This window comes from Cololabis saira, chromosome 7, assembly GCF_033807715.1.
Source record: "Cololabis saira isolate AMF1-May2022 chromosome 7, fColSai1.1, whole genome shotgun sequence".
NCBI classification, from domain to species: Eukaryota; Metazoa; Chordata; class Actinopteri; order Beloniformes; family Belonidae; genus Cololabis; species Cololabis saira.
The window spans coordinates 46,603,507-46,626,526 of NC_084593.1; the positions used below are offsets into that span (position 1 = coordinate 46,603,507).

Consider the following 23,020-nt stretch of genomic DNA (forward strand, 5'->3'; position numbering starts at 1 on the left):
TGTTGCGGCTACACGTCTGCTTCTTCTGCAGAAAGGGGTCCATGGTGCCTCTTTTTCGGTCTGCGTGCATTTAATTTAAAATAATTTTTTCAGGCATACCGTTAAAGCTCTCCTTTTAAAGCCAAAATACGCTTAATATCTTACCAAGGCGAGTCCGTTTCATTCAACTGTCCGACGTGCTTTCTCTTCAAATGCTCGTGCATTACCAACGTGCTCCCATGATAAGCAAGGTCTGCTTTACAAACCTTGTAAGTAATCTTTTTATTCGCCGTGTCCAGGTTAAAATACTGTTTAAGTGCAAAATGATCAAATAAAGTGAATCAAATCTAAATAGGGCACAACCTGGATCTGTTTATTTTGCATTTGTTCATTATTTTAGTGTGTTACGAAAGTATGGGATTGGTATCGGGAGATACTCAAAATCAAATGACTCTGAATCGGATTGGAGCTAAAAAAAAAACCTGATCGGGACATCTCTACTTTACACCCTTTTGAATTAATCTTTCAGAAGTGACAAAGTTGAAAAGTACCAGAAATGATTACAGTGGACCAGTCACAGGCCATGGGGGTCTTTGTCACATCAACGCCTAGTCAGAAAATTTTTGAAAATGCACATCAAGCTCTGCAGAGGGGGCTTCACGTCAACACAGACCACGTTGATTTGATGAAGAAGCATTAATTGTTGGGTAACACAAAACCGAGGAGGCATCTGTAAGTTCTCAATTCACAGCTCAGATGTCACGATAAATACTAAGTGTGAGTGGCAAAGTGACGGCAACTAGCTTTTATCCATATTTGGCCATCATTGAAAATTAATTCTCCAAATTATGGGGGGCTGGGGATCTATTCAAATGTCAAGAATCGATTATCACGACTTGATTCGATTCCGATATTGATTTGAGTTAGTGTTATTAAAACTGTTTTTTGAGCTGTTGCATGAATTATATGACTGTAGTCCTGCAACATATTAATACTAGTATTGAGATTTAACAGCAAGTATTGGCAGCTAATGATGCTGTTAGGACCAATCAGCTCCCAGAATGCTGATAGAACTGCTTTCAGAAAATCGTGGGGCAGAATTATGAAACGGATCCAGGGCAGCAAACAGAGGCGTATGAAATCAATTTTATTTTTTTTCCATATTTCGTTAAATTTTGTCCATTTTCTGTGTTTTTAATTTTTGAGAATTTGGTTTTTAGCATTTTATGCAAATGTGACCCCAAGACACTATAAAAATAGACAATTTATGCAATTATAACTGAAAACTTTGTTTTCTTATTTTTAAACATATTTAAAGGCAAAAACATGGCACTAGTTATTCTCATATTTATGCCCAAAAGAGGAATGTTTTGGGCATAAATATGCAGCTTCTGCATTGGTTTCTCAGGCGGCTGCTTCAACATATTTTTGTTCATAAGGGCAGCGGGAGGGGCAGAGAACCACGTTGTGTCCCCGGCTTTTAGTGACCGCTCTTGCAGCATTTTCTCCAAAGAAAAGTTCATTTAGTTCATTTTTAAAAACCAGTGCTTTGTTAACGCTTCAACGCCATGTTAATTGTTTGATAGTTTCACTCCATGCACATGTGTGAATTAAATGATGTGACTACTGGGATTAAAGTTCACCAGGCGAAAATTTAATTATGAAAAAAAATCGATCTTTAGACATATGAATCGGTTTTTAGGCATTAATGAGAATCGATTTAGAATCAGAAAATCATGAATAGGTCATTAGAAAGGCTGCAGACTTTATAAATGAGGTAATTTTGGAATTTTCAGGGTTCCAGTCTGACATTGCTATTGTTGGAGGTGACTTTAATTGCATTTTGAACCCACATATTGATGGGTTTCCTCATAAAGATCCATCTCCTTCTTTAAAAGCTATGGCACTTAATTCTGTATTGAAGGATTTAGGATTTGTTGATGTTCGAAGGTCAATGAATTCCCGAGATAAAGAATATACTTTTGTCTCTTCGCTTCATTTAAATACTTTTTTTTTTTTTTTACCAGGATCTAAGCTACATTTAGTTCTGTCCTGTTCAATTGGCAGTATTCTTATAGCTGACCACACCGCTGAGTCACAATCTATCACTACCGTCTATGATGGAAAGGGTACCAATATACATGATATTAAACTCATTAGAAATGTATTTGACATTTTACCATAGGCTGCACATGTCTGAACAATCTCATGTGCAGCGGTCTTGGTGGATATTTTTTTTTCTCTGGATTGAGTTTGCCTACAATATCAATGGAACAGCAAATGGCACTAAATGCTCCTATTTCTAAGGAGGGGGTAATTCAAGCCATAAGGGATGTGCAGCACAGAAAGGGTCCAGAGCCTGATGGACAAAGCAGTGAATTCTCTAAAGAATTTCCTGACTTATTAGTAGTGGTGGGGAAAAAAAATCGATATTGCAATATATTGTTGCGCTCTCTGTCACAATAAATAATCGATAAACTGATGGCAAATATCGATATTTTATTACAACACACATAATGGATTTACGCGGTTGTCACCGCACTATTGTTCATGCACTTCAGTTTGTCCAGCTGTACAGTGTTTACATTTACAAGACTAGGAGGCAGTGAGGAAATATACAAACGCACTTTCTTTGTACATTGTATGAAGTTTTGGCATTGAATAAATGCATAACTACAGACGTTTTCCTTTTTATGGGTATTTTTTCTTTTTCAGTCACATATCGTTGATGAAGTTTCTTACAATATATTGAATATCATAGATATTGTGTATCGTGATATCGTTATCGTGGACCACATATCGCCACAGTATTGAATTATGAGTTACCCGTATTGTCCCACCCCATACTTATTATTATTAATAATAATAATAACTTATTTAATAACTTATTAGTAGGCCCCATCCTGGATATGTTTTAACTATTCATTTTTGGAAGGTGACCCACCTCAGTCCCCTAGGGAAGCTGAAGTCTTCCTTATCTTGTGCTCAGACCAATTACGCTGCTTAATGTAGATTGGAAAATACTTTAAAAAAAATCCTCGCCACCTGTTTTGAAAATGTATTATCAAAATCTATGAAGGAATATCAAACCAGTTTCATTAAAGGACGGAAATCTTAACTAAATGTTATTCAAGTCTTGCAGTAGTGCTCTCATCGGATGCGGAAAAAGATTTCGACCACATGGAATGGGAGTATGTATTTTATTAATGAGAGAAATTTGGGCTTGGTTATTTCATTAAATGGAATAAGGTAATATATCATCATCCTCAAGCAGCTGTTTTGACTAATGGACTTTGATCAGACAGTTTCACGATGGACAGGGGAAAAAAGCAGGGTTGTCCCCTGTCACCCTTGTTGTTTGCCATGGCCATAGAACCGCTGGCAGAGGCCACCAGGGCGACCCCTCTGCTACATGAGCTGCAATTAGATGAGGTGCACCATAAGACTGAGGAAATTTCTCATTTTTATCGGCATATTGTAAGTATTACAGTAGATACAGGAGTTTTTTTTCTGAGGGAAGTCATCTTTACACTGACTTAATATTTGCAGAAAGCATTTCTTTGGAAAGCATTTAGTGTACTGTCTATTAGAACACACGTTGACTCTAGGATCTTACCAGAGACCCAGAACATGACCCTGACCAATCAATACTTAACCAATGGCAGGTAAAAAATCCTCTAGTGGGAGAAAAGCCAAACAGTGCAAAGGATAAACTCCCCTTTAGGAGGGAATAAACCTTGAGCAGGCTCAATATTCAGATTTTATTTATGATTTCTGGATCGTAAGGGGCGACCCACCTGCCGAAGGCCAGCTGGGTAGAGCAGGAAAAGAGAGCTCAAACGGAGAAAAAGGAGGAACAATTTTATCTGCATGAAAGGTGCTATGTAAATAAAGTTTAGCAGCATATCTACAACAAAGCTCGCAAGTACATTTTCTTTGTGTGTGTGTGTGACTTCCCTTCTCCTGCTCCGCAGCATGAGACAGTTCTCTTTCTTGGGAATTCCTCAGGTGTGGAATGAGCACAGCTACGGCCTCTCCCTCTGCTTGGGCCCTGGTTTGCAGCCACCGTGTTGTACATGCTTAAAGCAGCCATATGTCATTCTTTCTGGCTCTTCTTTAGCTTTCTCTTTCTGTAGCAGCGATTGTCAGGGGTAGCGAGCATGCCGTCAAAGACCGTTGAGATAAGGTTCATCACTGCATCCAACATAGGTTTGTCTGACAGCTTGTGCCATCTGAGTTCAGTCCTTTGAGAATGCGATCACAAAGATGCGTCACTCAAGAACTTTGATGATTACAGAGGCTACGCAGTGTAGGGCTGAGAAGCCTCAGTAGAAGAGCTGGTGGAAGCTCTGGATTGGCTGGTGGACAAGAGTCCAAATCAGGATCCACTATCAACGCCTGGATTCCTGCTGTTAAAATAGAGTAAGAAGAGGAGGCCGAGGGGCTGAAACTGGTAGTACCTATACACCACTTGTTTCAGTCCCTCCCCAGTGATTTGTAGAGCAGCTTTATCTACCTTAGTTTCATCTGAATTATCTGTTCTCCCTGTTACAATTTTTGTCATCTTTTGTTCCTGACATTTCCCTTCTGCATTTTCAGTCTCACTACTCTCTGCTTCCTTCTTCCATACCTCCAAACATTTCTTCTGCCTTTCTTGTTCTATAAAGTATTTATTCTCAACTGTTTTCTCTCTTTCATCTTTTCACTTGCCTTGTAACTTTCCTTTAATTTCCCCTATCTTTCACGCTACGTGAACCCTCTCCAGAAAATCCATGAGAATTAGTTAATTCTTAACGTTTGCCTTTAATTTTACCTACAGTTCAAAAGAGACAATCAGATCTTTAATTGCGATTGTGCAACAGATTAATTTTAAATTATTTCATTATATTTGTAGAGTTCTTTTTGGCTCCTAAACTACTTGAGAAATTACATGGTAAGAAAAGACAAATTACAATTACATGAAACTTTAAAAAAAAAAACATTAGTATTTCTTTAACATTTTTATTTTACTCTTAAGAACATGTTATTGTGATTGTGAATGAAATCATTTTGAAAATGTATTGAACATAAAAAGAGCTAGAAAAGTGTGCTGGAAAAATGTTAGAATAGACCTTGAAAGTGCTGGACTTTGACTTGGTAGGTGTGTGAACCCCGACATGCTCTGCCATGGGGGGGCAGAGCTGTTCAGAACAGTCTGAATCCTTCCAATCTTCCTCAGACCGTCTGAATGCTAAATGAAAGGTATGAAATAAAAAGAAGCAAGAAAGTATGAGGCGTGGCACCTAGACGGAGGTAACCGGATTGTGAAAGAGCTGGAACAAGCAGCAGGACCGACTGGTGTGACAGGCTCCAACATGCCACAGTTGCATCAGAGAGGCCGACCTTTCAGCACAAGAGGGTGTCATTAAATCATTAAAACTGCTGAGTTTTGTTCCTGAACATCATCTAACGAGAAACGCGCCACTTGGAGACCAGAATGAAAAGATTTTCAGCTTAAACAGGAAGGGCTGGTGATTGGCAGATCTGAAGCTCACAATGAAGTGGTCATGAACACATCCCATCTACGACCACACTGGACATTACACTGAGGAAGACACCAAACTGACATACAGGACTGTCTCAGAAAATTAGAATATTGTGATAAAGTTCTTTATTTTCTGTAATGCAATTTATTTAAAAAAAAAAAAAAAAAAAAAGTCATACATTCTGGATTCATTACAAATCAACTGAAATATTGCAAGCCTTTTATTTTATTATTGCTGATCATGGCTTACAGTTTAAGATTAAGATTCCCATAATATTCAAATTTTTTGAGATAGGATATTTGAGTTTTCTTAAACTGTAAGCCATGATCAGCAATATTAAAATAATAAAAGGCTTGCAATATTTCAGTTGATTTGTAATGAATCCAGAATGTATGACATTTTTGTTTTTGTAATTGCATTACAGAAAATCACAATATTCAAATTTTCTGAGACAGTCCTGTATATATGACTAACCAGAGAACTTGGATCTGCAAAAGAATATATTTGAAAACATGAAGCGACTCTAGAAAAACTGGTGTTTCAGTAGAAAGGACTGTGTAAAGGAGTTAAATCAGCCATATTCAAGATAAAGGAGGAGCAGTTAAACTGGAGGGTAAACTGGAAGTAATTCAACACACCCTACTGCCAACTTCTGAATGTGTAAAGGTCAAAACGTTTTGTTTAACCCATGTAACAAAACTTTCTGAATGGGAGGTGATTTGTGTTTCAGACTCTTCACCGAATTCTCAATCTCATGTAGCACCACCCTCTTTACACCAACAACCCCCCACTACCACCAACCATAATCAATTCTCATTACATTAGTCCTGACCCTTGTTGGGTTCTTACCACATACAGCAAGTCATCAAAAAGACATCATGGCTTTACCTTCTACTAAACACTCAGGGACAAGCCTTATTTATTCCCACACTAAAACTAAAGTCTGCTGATTAAGAATGAGACGCTGCTAAGATGGTTAATTGTGTTAATACTGCACATGAATGTATTAGCGCTGATGACTCAGTTTAGTCAGTGGACACACCCCTGAAGATGAACGCTGTCTTCAGAAACCTGAGTCACAGGTGATTGTAGGTTACACCCCAACCTGGAGCCACTTTAAAGTAGAGTTAAACCACAAAACTCTGAAAACCCAGCTCGTATGACAACTTGTTAGTGCTTAATACATTGTGAACTTCTTAAAACAGCTGGACCACTGAAAACTGGGCATATGACACTTTAAATGACGAAGAAAGAAGAATATCGGACATTGTAAATGTTCTTTCCTGGTGTCATTGACACTGATGTTTTATCTGTGGACTTTGCTCTGGAGATTACTATTGGCACTTTTCCACCAGCACCTAATCAGCTCGGCTCGCCTCCACTCGGTTTGGTTCTTTTCCACTAGGGGTCTAACGTACCGAGTAGGTACTTTTTCTGTATCTATTCTGCTGAGGTTCTAAGCTGCTGAGTCGGCTGTATCTGACATCATCACACTACAGGCCACCGATTGGTCGGGGGGTTGGAGTCAGACGTCTGAGTCAGGAGGAGGAAATCAGAGAAAGAGACTCTGACGGATTCTGGTTCATTTTATTCAACCAGCAACAGCAGCAAAAGTCTGTTTCTGATCCAACTCTGAGGTGCAGATGTTCATAAACCTGGTGCTGAGGAGAGAATTAAAAAGGGATCTAGACGGAGATAAGGAACAACCAGATCTACCAAGAGCTCTGTCTCTTCATAGCTGCTCACGGCTCCAGCTGACTTTTCAGCAGCGCAGAGACAAACTAACAAAAAAATGTAAATTGGCGCCGCTGCTTGAAGCTTCTCTCACTCTCATTTTTTAACTGGATATCAAACACAAGCCACAGACCCAGCAGCACATCTACTATCTCCTCCAGGTTCTACATCTTTAGTGTTGTCTTCTTCATTTAGATCACACAATCCTCCTACTTCTGATCCAGGTGCTGGATTGTTATGGAAAAGAAAGTAGTTGAGCTGAGTAGGTCTTAGTGGAAAAGTGCCATATCAGTCTGGACTTGGACTGTTTCTGGTTGATTATTCTGGCTAGGAGACTGGTAGAGCTCGGCAGACAAGTAACTGTAACAAAAGGTCATTCCCACTCCATAAAACCTCTGAGCAACTGTGGTTTAAACCCCGTCAGACAAGTTGTATGATTGATTTTACTAATTGTGATTTTAATTCAATAGATTGTCGAGCTTTACTGCATAGATGGATGTCTTTATTGTCGCTGAACAAGTTCAGTGAAATTGGCATTGCATCTCTCGTTCAAAGAAAAAGGGGAAAAGAATAGCAATAATCCATTAAAATACTTTAAAGTAGAATAGAATATTCTGACATGCAATTAAAATGAGCATGTGAGTGCTCTTGCTTGCTTTGAGGGGGATGGATGAAGGTGCATTGGTGTCTGTGTGTGAGTGTCTGAGGGGTGGGGAGGTGAAGGCTCTCACAGCTTTGGGGAAAAGCTGTCTCTCTGCCTGTTTGTCCTAGTCCGTATGTTTCTGTACCAACAGTACAAACAGGCCGTGGCCCGGTATATAGTCTGGCCTCATGTCTGTCAACTCCATCTTTTGCATTGAAACATAGACTTCATGTCGGTTTAATCAATTGAACTGTGACAGTGACTGAAACTCTTCTTCTAATGCTTTGTGATTCAGGTGGTATGGACAGGAAAAGGACTACAATGTCCTAGTCATGGACCTACTTGGACCCAGTCTGGAGGACCTGTTTAACTTCTGCTCTCGTCGGTTCACCATGAAAACGGTCCTGATGCTGGCAGACCAGGTAGGAATGCTGTCCGCTGCTCTGGGAGCTTCTGGGGAAGTCCACGTATGTGGAGGTTGCTGGCTGTTGTCTCCAATCAAAGCAGCTGGACTTTTCTTTTGTTGTTAATTTCACCGTCCATCCATAAGTTGTCTTTACCTCAACTGGACGGGTGGGGAATTTTTAACGGCAGGTACTTCCTAGATGGAAGGTGAGACATCTTCAAAAAGCAAGAAGGCCATTTGACTTTGATTCCAGATGTTGAGGAGTAACATGACTTCCAGTGGCTAATCTGTGGAGTCATGGTGGTTTCTGCTGAGCATCACCTAAAGGTCTGACGGAGAAGCCTTACATACTGCAAACAGATTAACTTTCTTTATCCAAGCTCTGAATTCAGTCTTCTGGTGTTTCACAGTCATCATTTAGATTCCGCTGAAAAACATAATTCAATTAATGGAAGTCCAAGTTTCTGACGCATATAAATGATTTTTGATTTGTGACTAACTGATTTAAAGAATCTGTTAAATCAAATTCAGTTCAAAAATACTTTATCACTCCCTAAAGGAAAATGAACTGGAGTTTTTTTTTATTTTGTTCTTTGTCCTGATTGGATAATCTCTGAACTCACATGGATGTCTGAACTGTGCAGTGAAGAATCCGTAGAGGGGGCAGTCATCCATGCAGATAAAGCCGTTGCTGACATGCGTCCTTCCACAAACAGTTCAGCAACTGGGTTAACTGAACCTAGATGGCCAATTTGCAAATTCCATCTAAACATTCCTTCTTAGAAACATTGCTAAAACATTTTTGGCTGTAATCTCAGATGTGTTGTTTCTATTTTGATGCCAAATGTATTCAGATATGCCTTGCAGTTGCTGAGATGAGCTTTAGGTGCTTACATACTAGTGTTCTGTAACATTTCCGTAAAAGTGGGCCACCAATTTTATTCCATTGGCCCAGCCCTTAAAAACACGAGCTTTTTCACGCCTTTTGGTCTAACTCTGGAGACATAAAAAAATAGGTGATCAGATTTTACGCCTTTCTGAAAAGCGGCTCTCGCATAATCAGGTTACCGTCAAAAGGGGGAAATGTTCTTCAAAGAAACGCCAGTATGTAGTAGGCACCTTCTGATGATGAGTTGCCATGATTGGGAAAAAGTTTATTGATCTTATTTTGCTTTGTGATCTGCAGATGATCAGCAGAATTGAGTATGTACACACAAAGAACTTCATCCACAGAGACATCAAACCAGACAACTTCCTCATGGGCATTGGCCGTCACTGTAACAAGGTAAGACCTCTACCTGCTGCACATGTGCTTCATGGCACAGCACTTAAAAACCTGCCATTATTATTTTTGAATATGTACTGTAGGTTCTGAACTCAGAGAGGCTTAAAAAGTTCATGAAAGTTCAATCATTTTTAAACTTCAGTCAAACCAATATAAACGCAGTCTCGGAGGAAGTCAGTGTGGGTAACGGCACCTAACAGTGATTAGGATAAAATCAGTAGCTTGTCAACTATTGCTTCTCAAAAGCACGACCAGTTAACACCAACAGAGCCTTGGGATGCTGCTGTTATTTAATTTAGTGGGGGGGGGTCAGTTTCTTCAGCCTAGCAGCCCCAACCTTTTTTGTGCAGTATACCAAAACATACAGACATCAAGATCTGTCACTTGCTAAAACTGTCTTCCTTAACATCATTTTTAATTCCATCAATTGTTGTCCAGACTGACCTTAACCATTCCCAGTTCTACTAAACCTGGCTACACATTAGATCAGTGTTCTTCAACCCTGGCCAGGGCCCACTGTCCTTCAACACACCACATTCAAACTGTTGGATGGCCTTCAGCTTGTGTTCATGGTCTATGCAAGTCTGTGAATGGTCCACTAAACTGAGCCAGGTGTGTTTGGTGTATCTGACCCCCTGACCACCTCAGTGTTTGCTGTCTATACCTGTTTGTCCATCAACCAACCATGTATCAGTTATAATATATGTACATAGAACTCTTACGGATAGTAAGTATCGATGCACATATACAAAACCTCTCTTCCCTATGTCCGTCCTCTTTTCTTGTTCTATCTGGCTGGTCTTCAGCAGGAGGAACCAGGTCCTGATCAAGGTTTCTTCATTCTTAAAGGGTAGTTTTTCGTGGCATTGTTTATTTGATATTTGTCCGGGGGGTTATGTTCTGGGTCTCTGAAAAGCAACTTTTGTGTTGTATTAGTTGCTAAAACATGCAGGACAGTGGGTCCTGAGGACCAGGATTGAAGAGCACTGCGTTCCAGGATTTCAAGCATAGGTGTGAGTCCAGTTTGGCCTCCATAGCAGTGATGGGGACGTAGCCTAGAACGACACTTGTTCAAATAAGCGTCAAAAGTTACTTTACCACTCTAGGTTGGAGCCTCCTCAAACATACCACCCATCCATTCCTAGTCTACCGCTTGTCCAGCGTTGTGTCCTTGGGGCAATAGCCGAAGCAGAGAAGCCCAGGCCGGCACATCGAGAGCTTCACTTATCAACTTGCCTCTCTTTTTCATCGTGACAAACTATCGCAATGTCTGCATCAATGCAAACGCTGCACTAATCCACTGGGCAATGTCCCGGTCCATTCTTCCATCACTTGTGAACAAGTATTTAAACCTCTGACCAGAGAGCACACAACCCTTTTTTGGTTAAGGACCCTGGTATCAGATTTGGAGGTGGTGATTCTCATCCCAACCCCCGTCAGATTCCCAAGCAAGCATGTTGAATTCAAAATTAGCTTCAAGTTTCACACATGACCAGAGTTTTTGCTTAGCCAATTTATGTCTTAAAAATACCCAGATAACAGTGAGAAACTTAAATGTCAAAGCCCACTAAAGAAGTTATTCATACCCCCAAAACCTGTGTTCTTCAAAAATACACATTCTCAAATCTTTTTTGTGCGGCAAAAATAGAAAGACCTCTTAAGGACTTAAATATGCTAAACCACTACACTTGAAGTTTAGCACCATGGTTGTCTGTCCAAACGGGTACAAGACTGTAACTCAGGGACAGCTCATGACCTGGTATTTGTCAGTCAGTAGTTTTCCCTCCACCGGATCAGTGTACTTCATCTGTAAGGTGCCACAAGGCTCCATCGTCAGCCAAACATCCTGAATGTGAACAAGAATGAAACGGAAAAGATTGCACTTGGTTAGTCCAACCTCTTAGACAGATGTGAATGCACTGTCACCACATTAACTGATCAGAGAACTGACTCATGGAGGATACTAAAGAAAATCACAGGCGATGAAAAGAAATGACTTTCATGTAGTTCATCACTGAAGCAGCAGTGGACAACAGAGCTGGGCACACTCTGTTCTACAGTCCTATGTGGACAAAAGAACTGGACAGAGTCCTGTAGCTCTGAGACGACAGGGATCTGGAATCAGGAATGATGGGGAAAGTGAGGATCCAGAATGAAGAATAAACAGATAGGTGAGAATCAGGAATGAAGGGCCTTGTGAGAATGTGGAATTTGCAGTGAAAAGTATTGACAGGAGGTTGAGAATGACATACGACAAACATACGAGTACAAATAAGTGCATGTATAGCAGTATCGTAGTGGATATTTCAGGGGTGATGGGGTCGTCATTGAACTCTCGTGGGGCCTCGTGTACAAAGAGTACGTAGATTTCATCGTGAATCCTTGCGCAGAAATCTTGCCAAAGCAAAAAAAAATAATCCAGATGTTCAAAACTGTGCATACGCCCAAAAACACACGTTTCATTTGAACATCACAACAAATGTGATATTAAATGGGGATGCAGGAGCACAACACTCCTCGCTGTCTCCTACCTCAAGTACATCCATTTGAATATCATAAGGATAAATATACACGGAAAACCACAAAACACTTTGAAAGAATGTCACAAGTTCCTTATTTGGATGTCACCGACCGTGAGCTTGAGAAGCTGGAAAAATAATACATTTTCTCCAATTTAAAGCAGCACAACGTAACTTTCAGCTTTTCTGAGTTTGGCGGCATCTTGTGGACAAAATCGGTAGTGTTTTACCAGAAAGAACACTACGTTTCCCATGAGCACTAGCGCGTACAGCCGGAAAACTCCTGTCCCGTCGCTGCATTTGTTTTGATGAGAGGAGACGGGATGCTTTTCTGTTTCACCAAGTGAACAGACAGAACGCAAAAAAAAAGATGTTAAACTGCTGGAAAGGAAGTGGAATTTACTTGGATACCTTAAACAAGGAAGCCAGGGAGCGGTATATGCAGAAAATAATGATTATTAACGGTCTGGATCCATATGAAATCCCTAAGAGATCCCTGAATCCCTTAAGAGCCATGTGTTTCAATAAATTTGTATAATAGTACAACATACACTACATGTTTTGTATCCCTCTTACGTCTCTTTTCTTTTTTTTGACTGCTATATTATGTGGAAGAGGCTCCGAAGCGTGAGCAATATTTTTGTTTTTCTCGTGAGATTATTTTTTTCCTCTGCAGCTACAAATAGAGTTAATATTTTTTCCTCAACAAACTAGTTTTTTTATCTGAAGATTGGGGTTAATTGCTCCGCAGAGAGCTGGCCAGCAACTGCGTTTAGCTGGAGAGTGGTGGAATAAAACCCGTGTTTTGATCCGACGCCCGTCTGTGTGAGTGTTTGTGGTTTAAGGCTGTTTATGGTTCTGCGTTAAATCGACGCAGAGCCTACGGCGTAGGGTACGCGGCGACACGCACCGTACGTTGCGCGTCGCCACGTACCCTATGCCGTGGGTCTGCGTCGATTTAACGCAGAACCATAAATCATGCTTTACTGTGTGTTTGGTCGTTACAGCCGCGATCCAAAGCGAGCCGACGGCTCTTTCACTCTTTTACTTTGTTATATCAGATACTTGGCCTCCGGGGTTCTGCCTCCGAGCAGGAAACCGTTGAAAAGTTAAACCATTAGGGTCTTTTCCCCACGTCTGTTGTGTGGAGCTGCTGCAGCCACAACACAGCAACAGCTTCTGCGGAGCTCTGAGCTCCACGCCCCGCCCATTTTCGCTCGACTGCGAATCGGGAAGGAGGGGGAAGTGACGTATGCCGTAAAGCAGTCAAAGTCGTAACGATTTGTAGTTTTTTAGTGTGGCAGGGTTCCTACCATGCTCCTCAAAGTTACATAGTGCCAGTGAAGGTGATACAGACTCCCTCAGACCATGACAGAGGTGTCATTAAACCTGTTGGAAGTTGATGTACCATCACAATGACTCTGGAAATATGATATTAAGGTGGAAAAGTTACGTAGTGTCGCTTTAAGCTCTAAAAGAAAACAGAGTAACGTGCTGTCGTGTTGACCGCGTTGGATTATGGGTTTTGTTCCTTGCTTTGTGTTGCGTTCCATGAAGAGTTGCGGGTTTATTGTGTTCATATGAGTTTGTGGGTTTATGTTTAGCATTAGCTGTATCATTACATTTATCTATTTTTTTTCTTGTTTGTATTTTAAGAATCAACGCAGAACTGAAGGTAGTGGGGTGAAAAACGGCTCTCCTCATTCCAATTCCCAATTTGCTTACACATGTATTCTTAAAATAATAGAATTGGTCTAATATCTATGTATTCTTGCAACTTGAAGAGGACATGTCCGCGATCAACACTCATAAAGAAGTGAACAGCATGAATTTATATTTGATTATTGAATCGATACAATCTGATTGTGATGCCATTGTGATTTGGGGTTACATTGTTTTGCACAACCTTTAGCTTTATATGTTCAGACCATGTGGTCAATTTTGAAATTGTTGCCAATTGTGAAATTGATGCAATTCCACTCGTGTAACTTATCTGGTGATGTGGAGAGTGTCGTGTCCTTCACGTGTGATCGTAAACATATTGTCACGTTTCCTCATATTTTGGACTTCACTGCATCACCACCTTCACCAACAGACAAAACCGTAGAAATGTACTTTCACAAACCTTGATGTGTGTGTGAGGGGCCGCATTTTTTCACATTCATTTCTCTTTTCCAACTGATCATTGAAAGTGGCGTACGCATATTTTTTTGTGAGCTGCACTTTTTGTAGATGAGGCTCCTGGTCAGTGGACTTGAACGTGTGCAGTTCATAATTCTACTGAGCTTAATTCTTGTTCTGGTCAGTGTAGGAAAGAGGTGTGCAATCCTGGTCCTCGATGGCTGGCGTCCTGCACTTTGTAGCCCCTAAAATAGGTGAGGGGGGAAAAGCTCTTATAGGGCCCTTACATACTGGCTTTTGTTTGTGGAACACTTCCCCGTTTTGCTTGTCAATGGGCCAGTATGTAAGAGCCCCACCTCCCAAGGTGGACGAAAGGGCATGGAGAAAGGAGAGATGGGTTGCGTATGTAAGCGGCCATTCCGTAACTAAGGGTGCTTTGCTTTCACACCTGTGGCCCGTGTGTTTTGTTCGATTCAGGGGCTAAATCCATACAGTTGTTTCGTTTTTCGTTTGTGGCATTTGTGTTCACAAGGCAACCGTCTGTAGCGGTTCAAAGCTGTTAACAAATGCCATGAGAACCAACTGTTCTCTCATTGGTCAGAAATGAACATGGAAGAAGTTTCCTCTTCCGTACCACAGGAACAACAATGGTTATAACCCCTTTCACAGAGAGGGTGCAGATCGCCGCCGGCAATCCCATTAATTTTGTATGTGCTACAGCGGAGCAAGAGCAGACCGCTCTGCTGCCGAGCTCAGCGGCGCCCGAGAGGCCGCTTGCCGTGGCGTTCGCGCCAAGCCTGCCTACCCGAATTGAACATTTTTAAATTTCACCGTGCCGCACTGTGACGACATCTCTGTGCGTCCAATAGGAGAGAAGGTGGAGGAGGTTCTGCTCCGACCCTGCGCCCTACCCAGCATTGGGCGCGGCAAACCGCGCTCTATGTGTAAGCAGCTTATGAGTGAGCTGTGTCGGTTGCTGTGTGGATTCTGTTCTCTCTGCAAACGAACCGCTCCAGGTCTGGAATAGAAGCGAGCCGAAACCACCTCTCCTAGGAGATCTCGGCTCGCTTGTTTTGTCGAGTGCGATTGCTGTGTTCACATGTACCAAACGAACTGATCTTTAGGGGGAAATGCTCCCTGTTTCGGAAAACTGCTCCAAACGGGACAGGTGTGAAAGCACCCTAAAAGAGAAGTGTGAACATTTCTAAAAGTTACCTAATCAAGTTTTAAATGAACCTTAAGACGTGGAAGAAGGGAAATTTTTATTTCCACGCGCACCATTATTATTTACTTCCTCTAATTTAACAATGCTGAATTGGAGATTTACAGAAATAAGAAAACTTAGTTTTCGAGGAAAAGATGGAATCAGGTGCTACAATATGAGAACGACTGAGGAAGTGGTTGAATGAATGCAGCGGGAACTGCATTCCATGCTAATGATAAGATGATATCCCTTAAATTGATCATGATAATTGATATTACATTATAACGTTGCTACTTCAGAGTAAAACTACTACAAAACTACTTGTTCCAGCATGTTAAAAAAAAAAGCAAAAAAAAAACAGTCATGTACGACGGATATGTGTCTAATGTCGAGCATGCCAGATGAGCCAAAAACGGGGATCATTGTCCAAAATTTGAAAGTGTTGCTCCTTACGAGCACAGTTTAGAAAGGCACAGAAGATCAATCAATAACTGAGTCCTCAGCTAAAGATGTGGTACAATACTTACTGCTCAAACTAGGATCAAATTAATTCTGGGATACTTATTATTCAATTTTTGAAAATCTTAAACAGTTAAATTTCACTGTTTTCATTTTATTCCAATATTACATTTTTTGTAAAATCTGATTTAAGAAAAAAAAACATACAAAAAAATTAAGTCTTATAAATTTGTGGTAGTAGATCTGTTGGTTTGCGGTGTTAAAGTAATTAGTAAGTAAATTAATGTTTAAAAAAAAAAAAAAAAAGCATTAGTTATATTAGTAGCCTGTATAGTGTATTTACTGGCTGAATTAAAATTTGCCCAGTCTTTTAAAACATTGTATACTAAATGTATATTGTGTTAGTATTAAAATCATCCATGAGGTTTTATTGAAAAGAAAAATTGCATATTAAATTGCAGTCGAAAAAAATCAGATTAGATTATTTTCAAAAATCATTTAGCCCTTATTATTATTATTATTATTATTAATAATAATAATAATATTATTATTATCATTATTATTATCATTATTATTATTGTTATTATTATTATTATTATTATTATTATTAATAATAATTATAATTAATAATAATAATAATAATTATTATTATTATTAATTATTACCTGTTACATACTTTTAAACTTCCCTGTTTGCCGCCCATAATCGTAGGCACAGAGAACCCGCGCTTCACTTCAGGGAGCAGCACTCATGGTTAAAACCTGCTGACAAAACCACACGCTTTCCGCAGGAGGAGCTGCTGCGCTTTTATTTCTTTCTTGTTCTGCAGCTGAATCTGCAGCTCAATCTGTCTTTGCTCCAGCGATGCTTGGGTTGATCCCAACTGAGCAGTGACTCCGGTCACCTGTGGTGACAAGTCAGACAAAAATATGCATTATTTTGGGTCGGGTTCGGTTGGGCTGGTTAGAATAATTATTGAACTTTGAAAATTGATATTGAAACACAGTGTTATAGCATATAAAAATGAAAACGCTATATAAGTCATAATAAATACTAAGACATCCATGGCTGATTTAACATGAAGATGCAGCGTGCACTTTTCACAAGGGCCCAGGAATGTTAGAAACGAGGCAGGTGATGGAAACAGTTTAGGGAGAAGGTGAACACGGGGGGATTGAAATCCAAAAATATACACAGATAGAAAAAGTAATGTGGGAAAAATTTGAGGAAATAGTAAATCAAGATCATGTGTTGCTCTGATGGCTCATCAGTGTTTGAACGTTAAGGTTAAGACGGACTGTGATTATTCCTAGCGCAGGAAAAGCATTTTCCCTTTTCGGCAACAATAGCAGGCCTGGGTATTGTTCCAAGTGTCAATCGATTTGATTCCGATTCTTTAAATTCAGAATAGATTATTAGGATTTGATTTGATCCGATATCGATTTGGGTTGGTGTTATTAAAACAGTTTTTTGAGCTGTTGCATGAATTTTATTGACTGTAGTTCTGCAACATATTAATACTAGTATTATTTTGAGATTCAACAGCTGATACATAGTGAAATAGTTTTGCCATCGGTTTGATGGAGAAGGGTAAAACTACCTTAAGGAACTTGTGCAACTTTTAGCTCCCTGTAGACATGGAGGTTGTCTTTTTTTTTTGGGGGGGGGGGGGGGGGGGGTATTTTTTGGGCTCTAGTGGCCCTTTTTATTCAAAGTGTACAGACAGGAAGGGGGTACAGAGAGAATGGGGATGACATGCAGCAAAGGTGCGCAGGCTGAGATTGGAACCTGCAACCTCTTTTAAGACAATATGGTTTCATTATTACTTCCACAAGTCTTTTCGACTTCTGCTCCACTGTATCCCTGTGAGGTAGCTTTCTCCTTGTTGTTCATCAATGTGCTCTAAAGCAATATGTAGACCAGGACAGGAGTCAAAAATGACTTAGGTGTTAGCTTAAGTTTGTTTTTTTGTTGAGAATAGGGATGGGAGACCACGAGAGCTAGAACGCACTTTCTAAAATAATAAGAAAATAAAACAGGAACAGGGCTTGATCTGAAATGACGTTAGTGATTATGTTTGGTTGAGTTGTTGTATAGTTTTGGGTAAACTACTTGATTAAAATCACTGAAAGAGTCCCTGTAACTGTCGTTTCACCGTCACCGTGAAACTGTTGATCTTGGTAGGTTTTCAGCTCCTAAAATCTACCAATCTGCCATCTGTTTGACACAACCAATGCAAACGCATACACTGCTATGAATGATCCTGGTGATTTATTCATAGGAAACTGACTCTGAAAGCTTAGACGTACGTCTCCTGTCTATTCCTGTTTGTTTGGTAAGAATAACACTGACCTTGGCACGCTTTTCCACTTTCGGATGAGAATGAAGCAAGACGAACATTAACGCAAAAAAATAAAAATAAAACACGGACGATTGATGCATTTCCGCATTATTGAAGGTTTCAGTGGTTCAATCTCATATCTGAAATTGGCCTCCATAAGTAATTTGAGTGGGCTCTGTTTGACTCCTGTTTCATGGTTTCCAAACTGATCCAATCTTAACATAGCGTGATGGTCCACTAAAACGCTGCAGTAACACCTGAATCTCGACGTAAACCTAAAACAAAAACACGGCCAAGTTTTCTCCAGCAGTTAATGGTCCATCTCTGAAGGCTTCAGGCATGACTGCTCTGTTAAACACTAAACAAACAGTCTTAATATCAGTGGAATCATGTGAATACCCAGCTGTAAGTCCCTCTAGGTTCACTGGTTATACGCTTTCACAACTGTAGGAACGCTAGACTTCATTATCCTATTTGTCTCATTTGTTTTTACCTGTGCATGTATAGATGAAACAAATCTGCTAGGGTTTGTAAATCACAGATGACCATAGTTTCTGCTGCGGCTGCCATACTGCACTAAGTTAGTTAAGGTTGCTTAGTTTTATAGTTGATCCTTTACCTATTCATGTGTTCAGTCGGGAAGGAATTGGGCAAATGAGTAACTTGGGAATTCAACCTGGGACCTCTTGCATCTTAGTTCATTTACATCCTTTACTGAGCCATAAAAATGTTTTTCAGTCTCCACAAGTTCAAAATTACACTGGAAAAGCCCCAAGTTTCACGACCCATCTCCTTGGGACCATAGATTGTAAAGAAGAAAAGGACACCTTTTTGAAGAGCACTTTTGAAGCCCGTCTTTTGTCTTTGCACTGTGACACGTTGACAAGAACAGGCTCCATTTTATCCAAAATGTTGATAAATGGATTGAATGAGCAGGCCAGGAAACCAGCTGGAACACAACCACCTGTGCTCATTTACTACAAGCTGGATATTTTAGCTTTGCTGGCTTGCTAATGGTAACTTATGACTGTAATTAATAATAAATCAGTACAAACATCCCTGTTAGAGATGTCACTGTTGAAATTACATTTGAAATTAATACTGCTTGATAGGGATGGGAATCGAGAACCGGTTCTTGTTGAGAACCGGTTCCCAGTGTTTCAATTCCTTGGAATCGTTTACCTTTTTCGCAAACGATTCCCTTATTGATTCCAGTGGGCGCGAATGACGTCACCAAGCACGTTGCGCAACGTGCGCATTCGCGCCCAGCAGGAAAACACGGGGAAAAAGTGGCATAAACCCTCGAAAGTTTGGTTACATTTTCCCAAAAAGGATGACAACAGGGCGACAATTCTTGCAATGTGGACATTTCAACAAAGGGGGGAAACTGTTAGGACTCGGCCGGCTGATGAGCGGGGAGCGCGGAGTCAGCCGGCGTGTGGTAAGGCTGATTTATGGTTCCGTGTTACACCAACGCAGAGCCTACAGCGTAGGGTACGCGGCGACACGCACCGCACGGTGTACGTCCCCTCGTACCCTACGCCGTAGGCTCTGCATCCATTTAACGTGGAACCATAATTCATGCTTCAGAAGAGCTGCGCGCTCGGCCACGCGGATGTGCCGGGCGCTCCTGACACAGCTGCAGCTCATCAGCTCATCTATGGAGAAGTTAAAGAGCATCTACCGCTAACTTCTCCTTTCATCACGGCAGGGAAGAGCATCAGGCCAGAATAGATGAATGTCACCAGCAGTGACTAAGTTTGTGGTGTTGAACATGTTACTGGACATTCTTGTGTAATTGCCACAAAATAATTTGTTGTATTAAGTTAATTTCTGCAGAAGAATATTTATTTTATTATTATTATTTTATATTAAATACATATTTTATATTACATATAATTTTGTGGGGACCCCCTGGCACCATGGAGGAGCCCAAGGCTGGGGGACCTCACTTATGTTTTTTTGTTGAAAGATATAAAACAAAGTTGATACTAAAATTGTTTGTTCTCCTTTTTTCGAATCGACAAGAGAATCGATAAAGAATCGAATCGTTAAGCAGAATCGAAAATGAAATCGGAATTGGAAATATCTAATCAATTCCCATCCCTACTGCTTGAGCTGAAACAAGGACTTGCAATGCTCTGATCGAACACCTAGATCCTTGACGTGACAGTGTCCCTTTAGTCCAACTAGTCATACCAACTTAGATCATCATGGGCTACAAAGACTTGGAACCTTTTTAGATTGTTTTGGCAAATACAGTATATTTGAAAACTGCCTGGAAAAATAATGAAACGGATTGTTGTACATGTACATGAAAAAACAGCAGTTGGCCCAAAATTGACCCTTGGGGCTCCCCCAAGAGAGAAGAGAGGAAAAAAAAAAGATTTGCCCAGAAAACCCCTGTGATCTAAATGTGACTTGATTTCCCACACGCCGTTTCTGGAGAAGATGAGAAAATGGAGCGGTGACTACGTCAAAACAGCAGTCCTAGTGGTTATTATAAGAGCTGGACTTTTTCAGACGAAAGCTGGAGGTTTGGATGCAACATGACTAAACACAGGACATATTCTAAAACAAGCTAAACGAGTGTTAATGGTAAACTTTGTTTAACTAGCCGCACCAGGTAGGATTCATCCACACCTACAAAGGTGAAACCACAAGACAATGAAGACCTCATATGACGGTGGAACTGAAAAACCAGCAAGGGCTGTAATGCTGTTGGTTGCCTGTTAAAATGCTCATGTAGCGGACATTTGAAATGTTTTTCTGAACCTTTGGCGTCTGACCTTTTGCTGCCCCACCCCTCTGTCCCCAGGTGTTTTCTCCTTTTCCTCGGCCTGCCAGAAGAAAACACACCTGTGTGCTTTCTTCTGGACAGAAGACATGTCTGTACCAGATGTTTAACGTGGTTTGTTAGCGTGTGCACGAGCCCGTCCTGTCGTGGGTGCAGACAGAAGTGCCTGTTGTGCTCTTGTTAATTGTGATGACAGTGGATAGAGGCTGTAATGTTGACCCCCTCCCCTCTACTGTCTGCCCCAGTGTTTAGACTCGTCAGTGGGGAAGAGGAAAAGAAGCTTGGCTGTTAGCTCTTCTCAGGACCCATCTTTCTCAGGATTAAACCAGGTGTGACCTTTACCACAACACCAGCTGTCTCACAACAGCATTGTCGCTTTGCTATCATACTTAACCACATTGGTTTGAAGTCAATCAGTCCACTAGCATCATCTTTGCACTTGCATAAACATACTTTCTGTACTCCATCTACCAGAATGCACCTTGTTACAGTGGGAGAGGAGTGCAGATTCCCATGAGCCTTGTCTGCTGTGGAGCTCTGATCCCCACTTTAATGAGGGTTCCCACTTTCTGGTTTCATTAATTAGTTGGCTTTGTGTTTTGTAAAACAGGAAAAAAAGCCCTTCCGGTCTACTCTTACGGTTAGGCTGCACGGATTCATGCTGCAGTATGAGATGGCGGGGAGCTTGATTTGACCTGAATGCTTACAGTTGGATCATAGTGGGTCTTAAATTACCCAAATTCTACCTTAAACAAATATGGATGAAAAAAAAAAAATCCCATCATTGGTTGACACAAATGGAAAAAAATAAATAAAAAAAGTAAACCATGTTTATAAGTACCCATGTTCCAAACGGAAAGGGCATTAGCAACGGTATTAGAGTAATTGTTGCTGCCCATCAATCTGGAAAAGGTTATGAAACGAACTATCATTCTGCAGTGAGAAAATACAGGTTTACCCCCCAACATCAGGTGGCAAACAGCTGAGAGAAATACACCAACCCAAGAGCTCCATCTTGGAGCCTTCAGGCCTCACGGAGCATCTTAGATGTTCATGATTAGAGGAAGACTGAACCAGTACAGTTGGGAAGGGTTTCCAGAGGAAACCCCCTTCTGAAAGTAAAAGGAACATGGATGCTTGACTGGGATTCACAAAACTGCATTTGAGCAAACCAGCAGAGTTCTGGAACAATGTCCTATGGACAGATGAGCCCAAAGAGGAGATGTTTGGTCTTAATGTCCAGAACCAAGTTAGGAGAAAACCAAACGCAGCATGACAGCGGAAACACCTCACACCCACCGTCTAGCACGGTGGAGAAGGGACGGTGGTGGGTGACTCTGCTGGCCCTAATTAATCTGGTCATTGGACCAACATTCCTGCAACATAAAGCTGAGTTATATGTTGTTTGTCTAATACCAAGACCTGCAAGGATCAGATCATTTTTATTATGGGATAAAAGGCTGTACAACAGAAGTGTACTCAGATGAGTCTGTGGTTCCTGCAGTTACTGGTAGGTTGATCTGTCTCTGGAGTCGCTGACCAGAGTCATGTAGACAGGTCTCCTGATGTTCGTCAGTCAGAATAAACCGGCCAGCCGTCGGCTTGGACGCCTGGCTCACTGTCATCAGCTCAAATGTTAGGATATACCTCTGGTACGCCCGCTACGCTTCTAAAAATGACTGTTTCTTCTTGGATTATTCTTAGACTAGCATTGTGACTTTATTTTCCCTAAATTTCCTTCAGGATTAATAACGTGTCTGTCTGTCTGATCTATCTTATCTGTCTTATTTAACCCTGAGTTAGTATGTCAGTTTGCTGTTGCTGCTTCTGCTGTCAACATACGTATTTGTTTTCCAGGTATAAACTGAGTTTTCTATTTTATGTGTGGTGCATCAGCCAAAATTGGTTAAGTCAACGCAGCCAATGGGAGTACTGGGATCTCATCCAGACACATCCACACTGGCTCACAAATAACTGCATATAGTACAAACTACAGCTGTACAAAAA

The 23,020-nt window shown here is 40.8% G+C and overlaps 1 protein-coding gene across 3 annotated transcripts in view; it reads left to right on the top strand.

Moving 5' to 3' along the window:
• csnk1a1 (casein kinase 1, alpha 1) overlaps window positions 1-23,020 on the top strand; it is a 50,833-nt gene that overhangs the window by 8,742 nt on the left and 19,071 nt on the right. For 2 of the 3 annotated variants that reach the window (XM_061725984.1, XM_061725985.1), the window contains exons 3-5: window positions 8,177-8,303; window positions 9,474-9,572; window positions 21,259-21,342. In XM_061725984.1, coding sequence (XP_061581968.1) covers window positions 8,177-8,303; window positions 9,474-9,572; window positions 21,259-21,342 — 310 coding nt within the window. The remainder of the gene's footprint in view (window positions 1-8,176; window positions 8,304-9,473; window positions 9,573-21,258; window positions 21,343-23,020) is intronic. The other variant, XM_061725986.1, reaches the window with a different exon arrangement.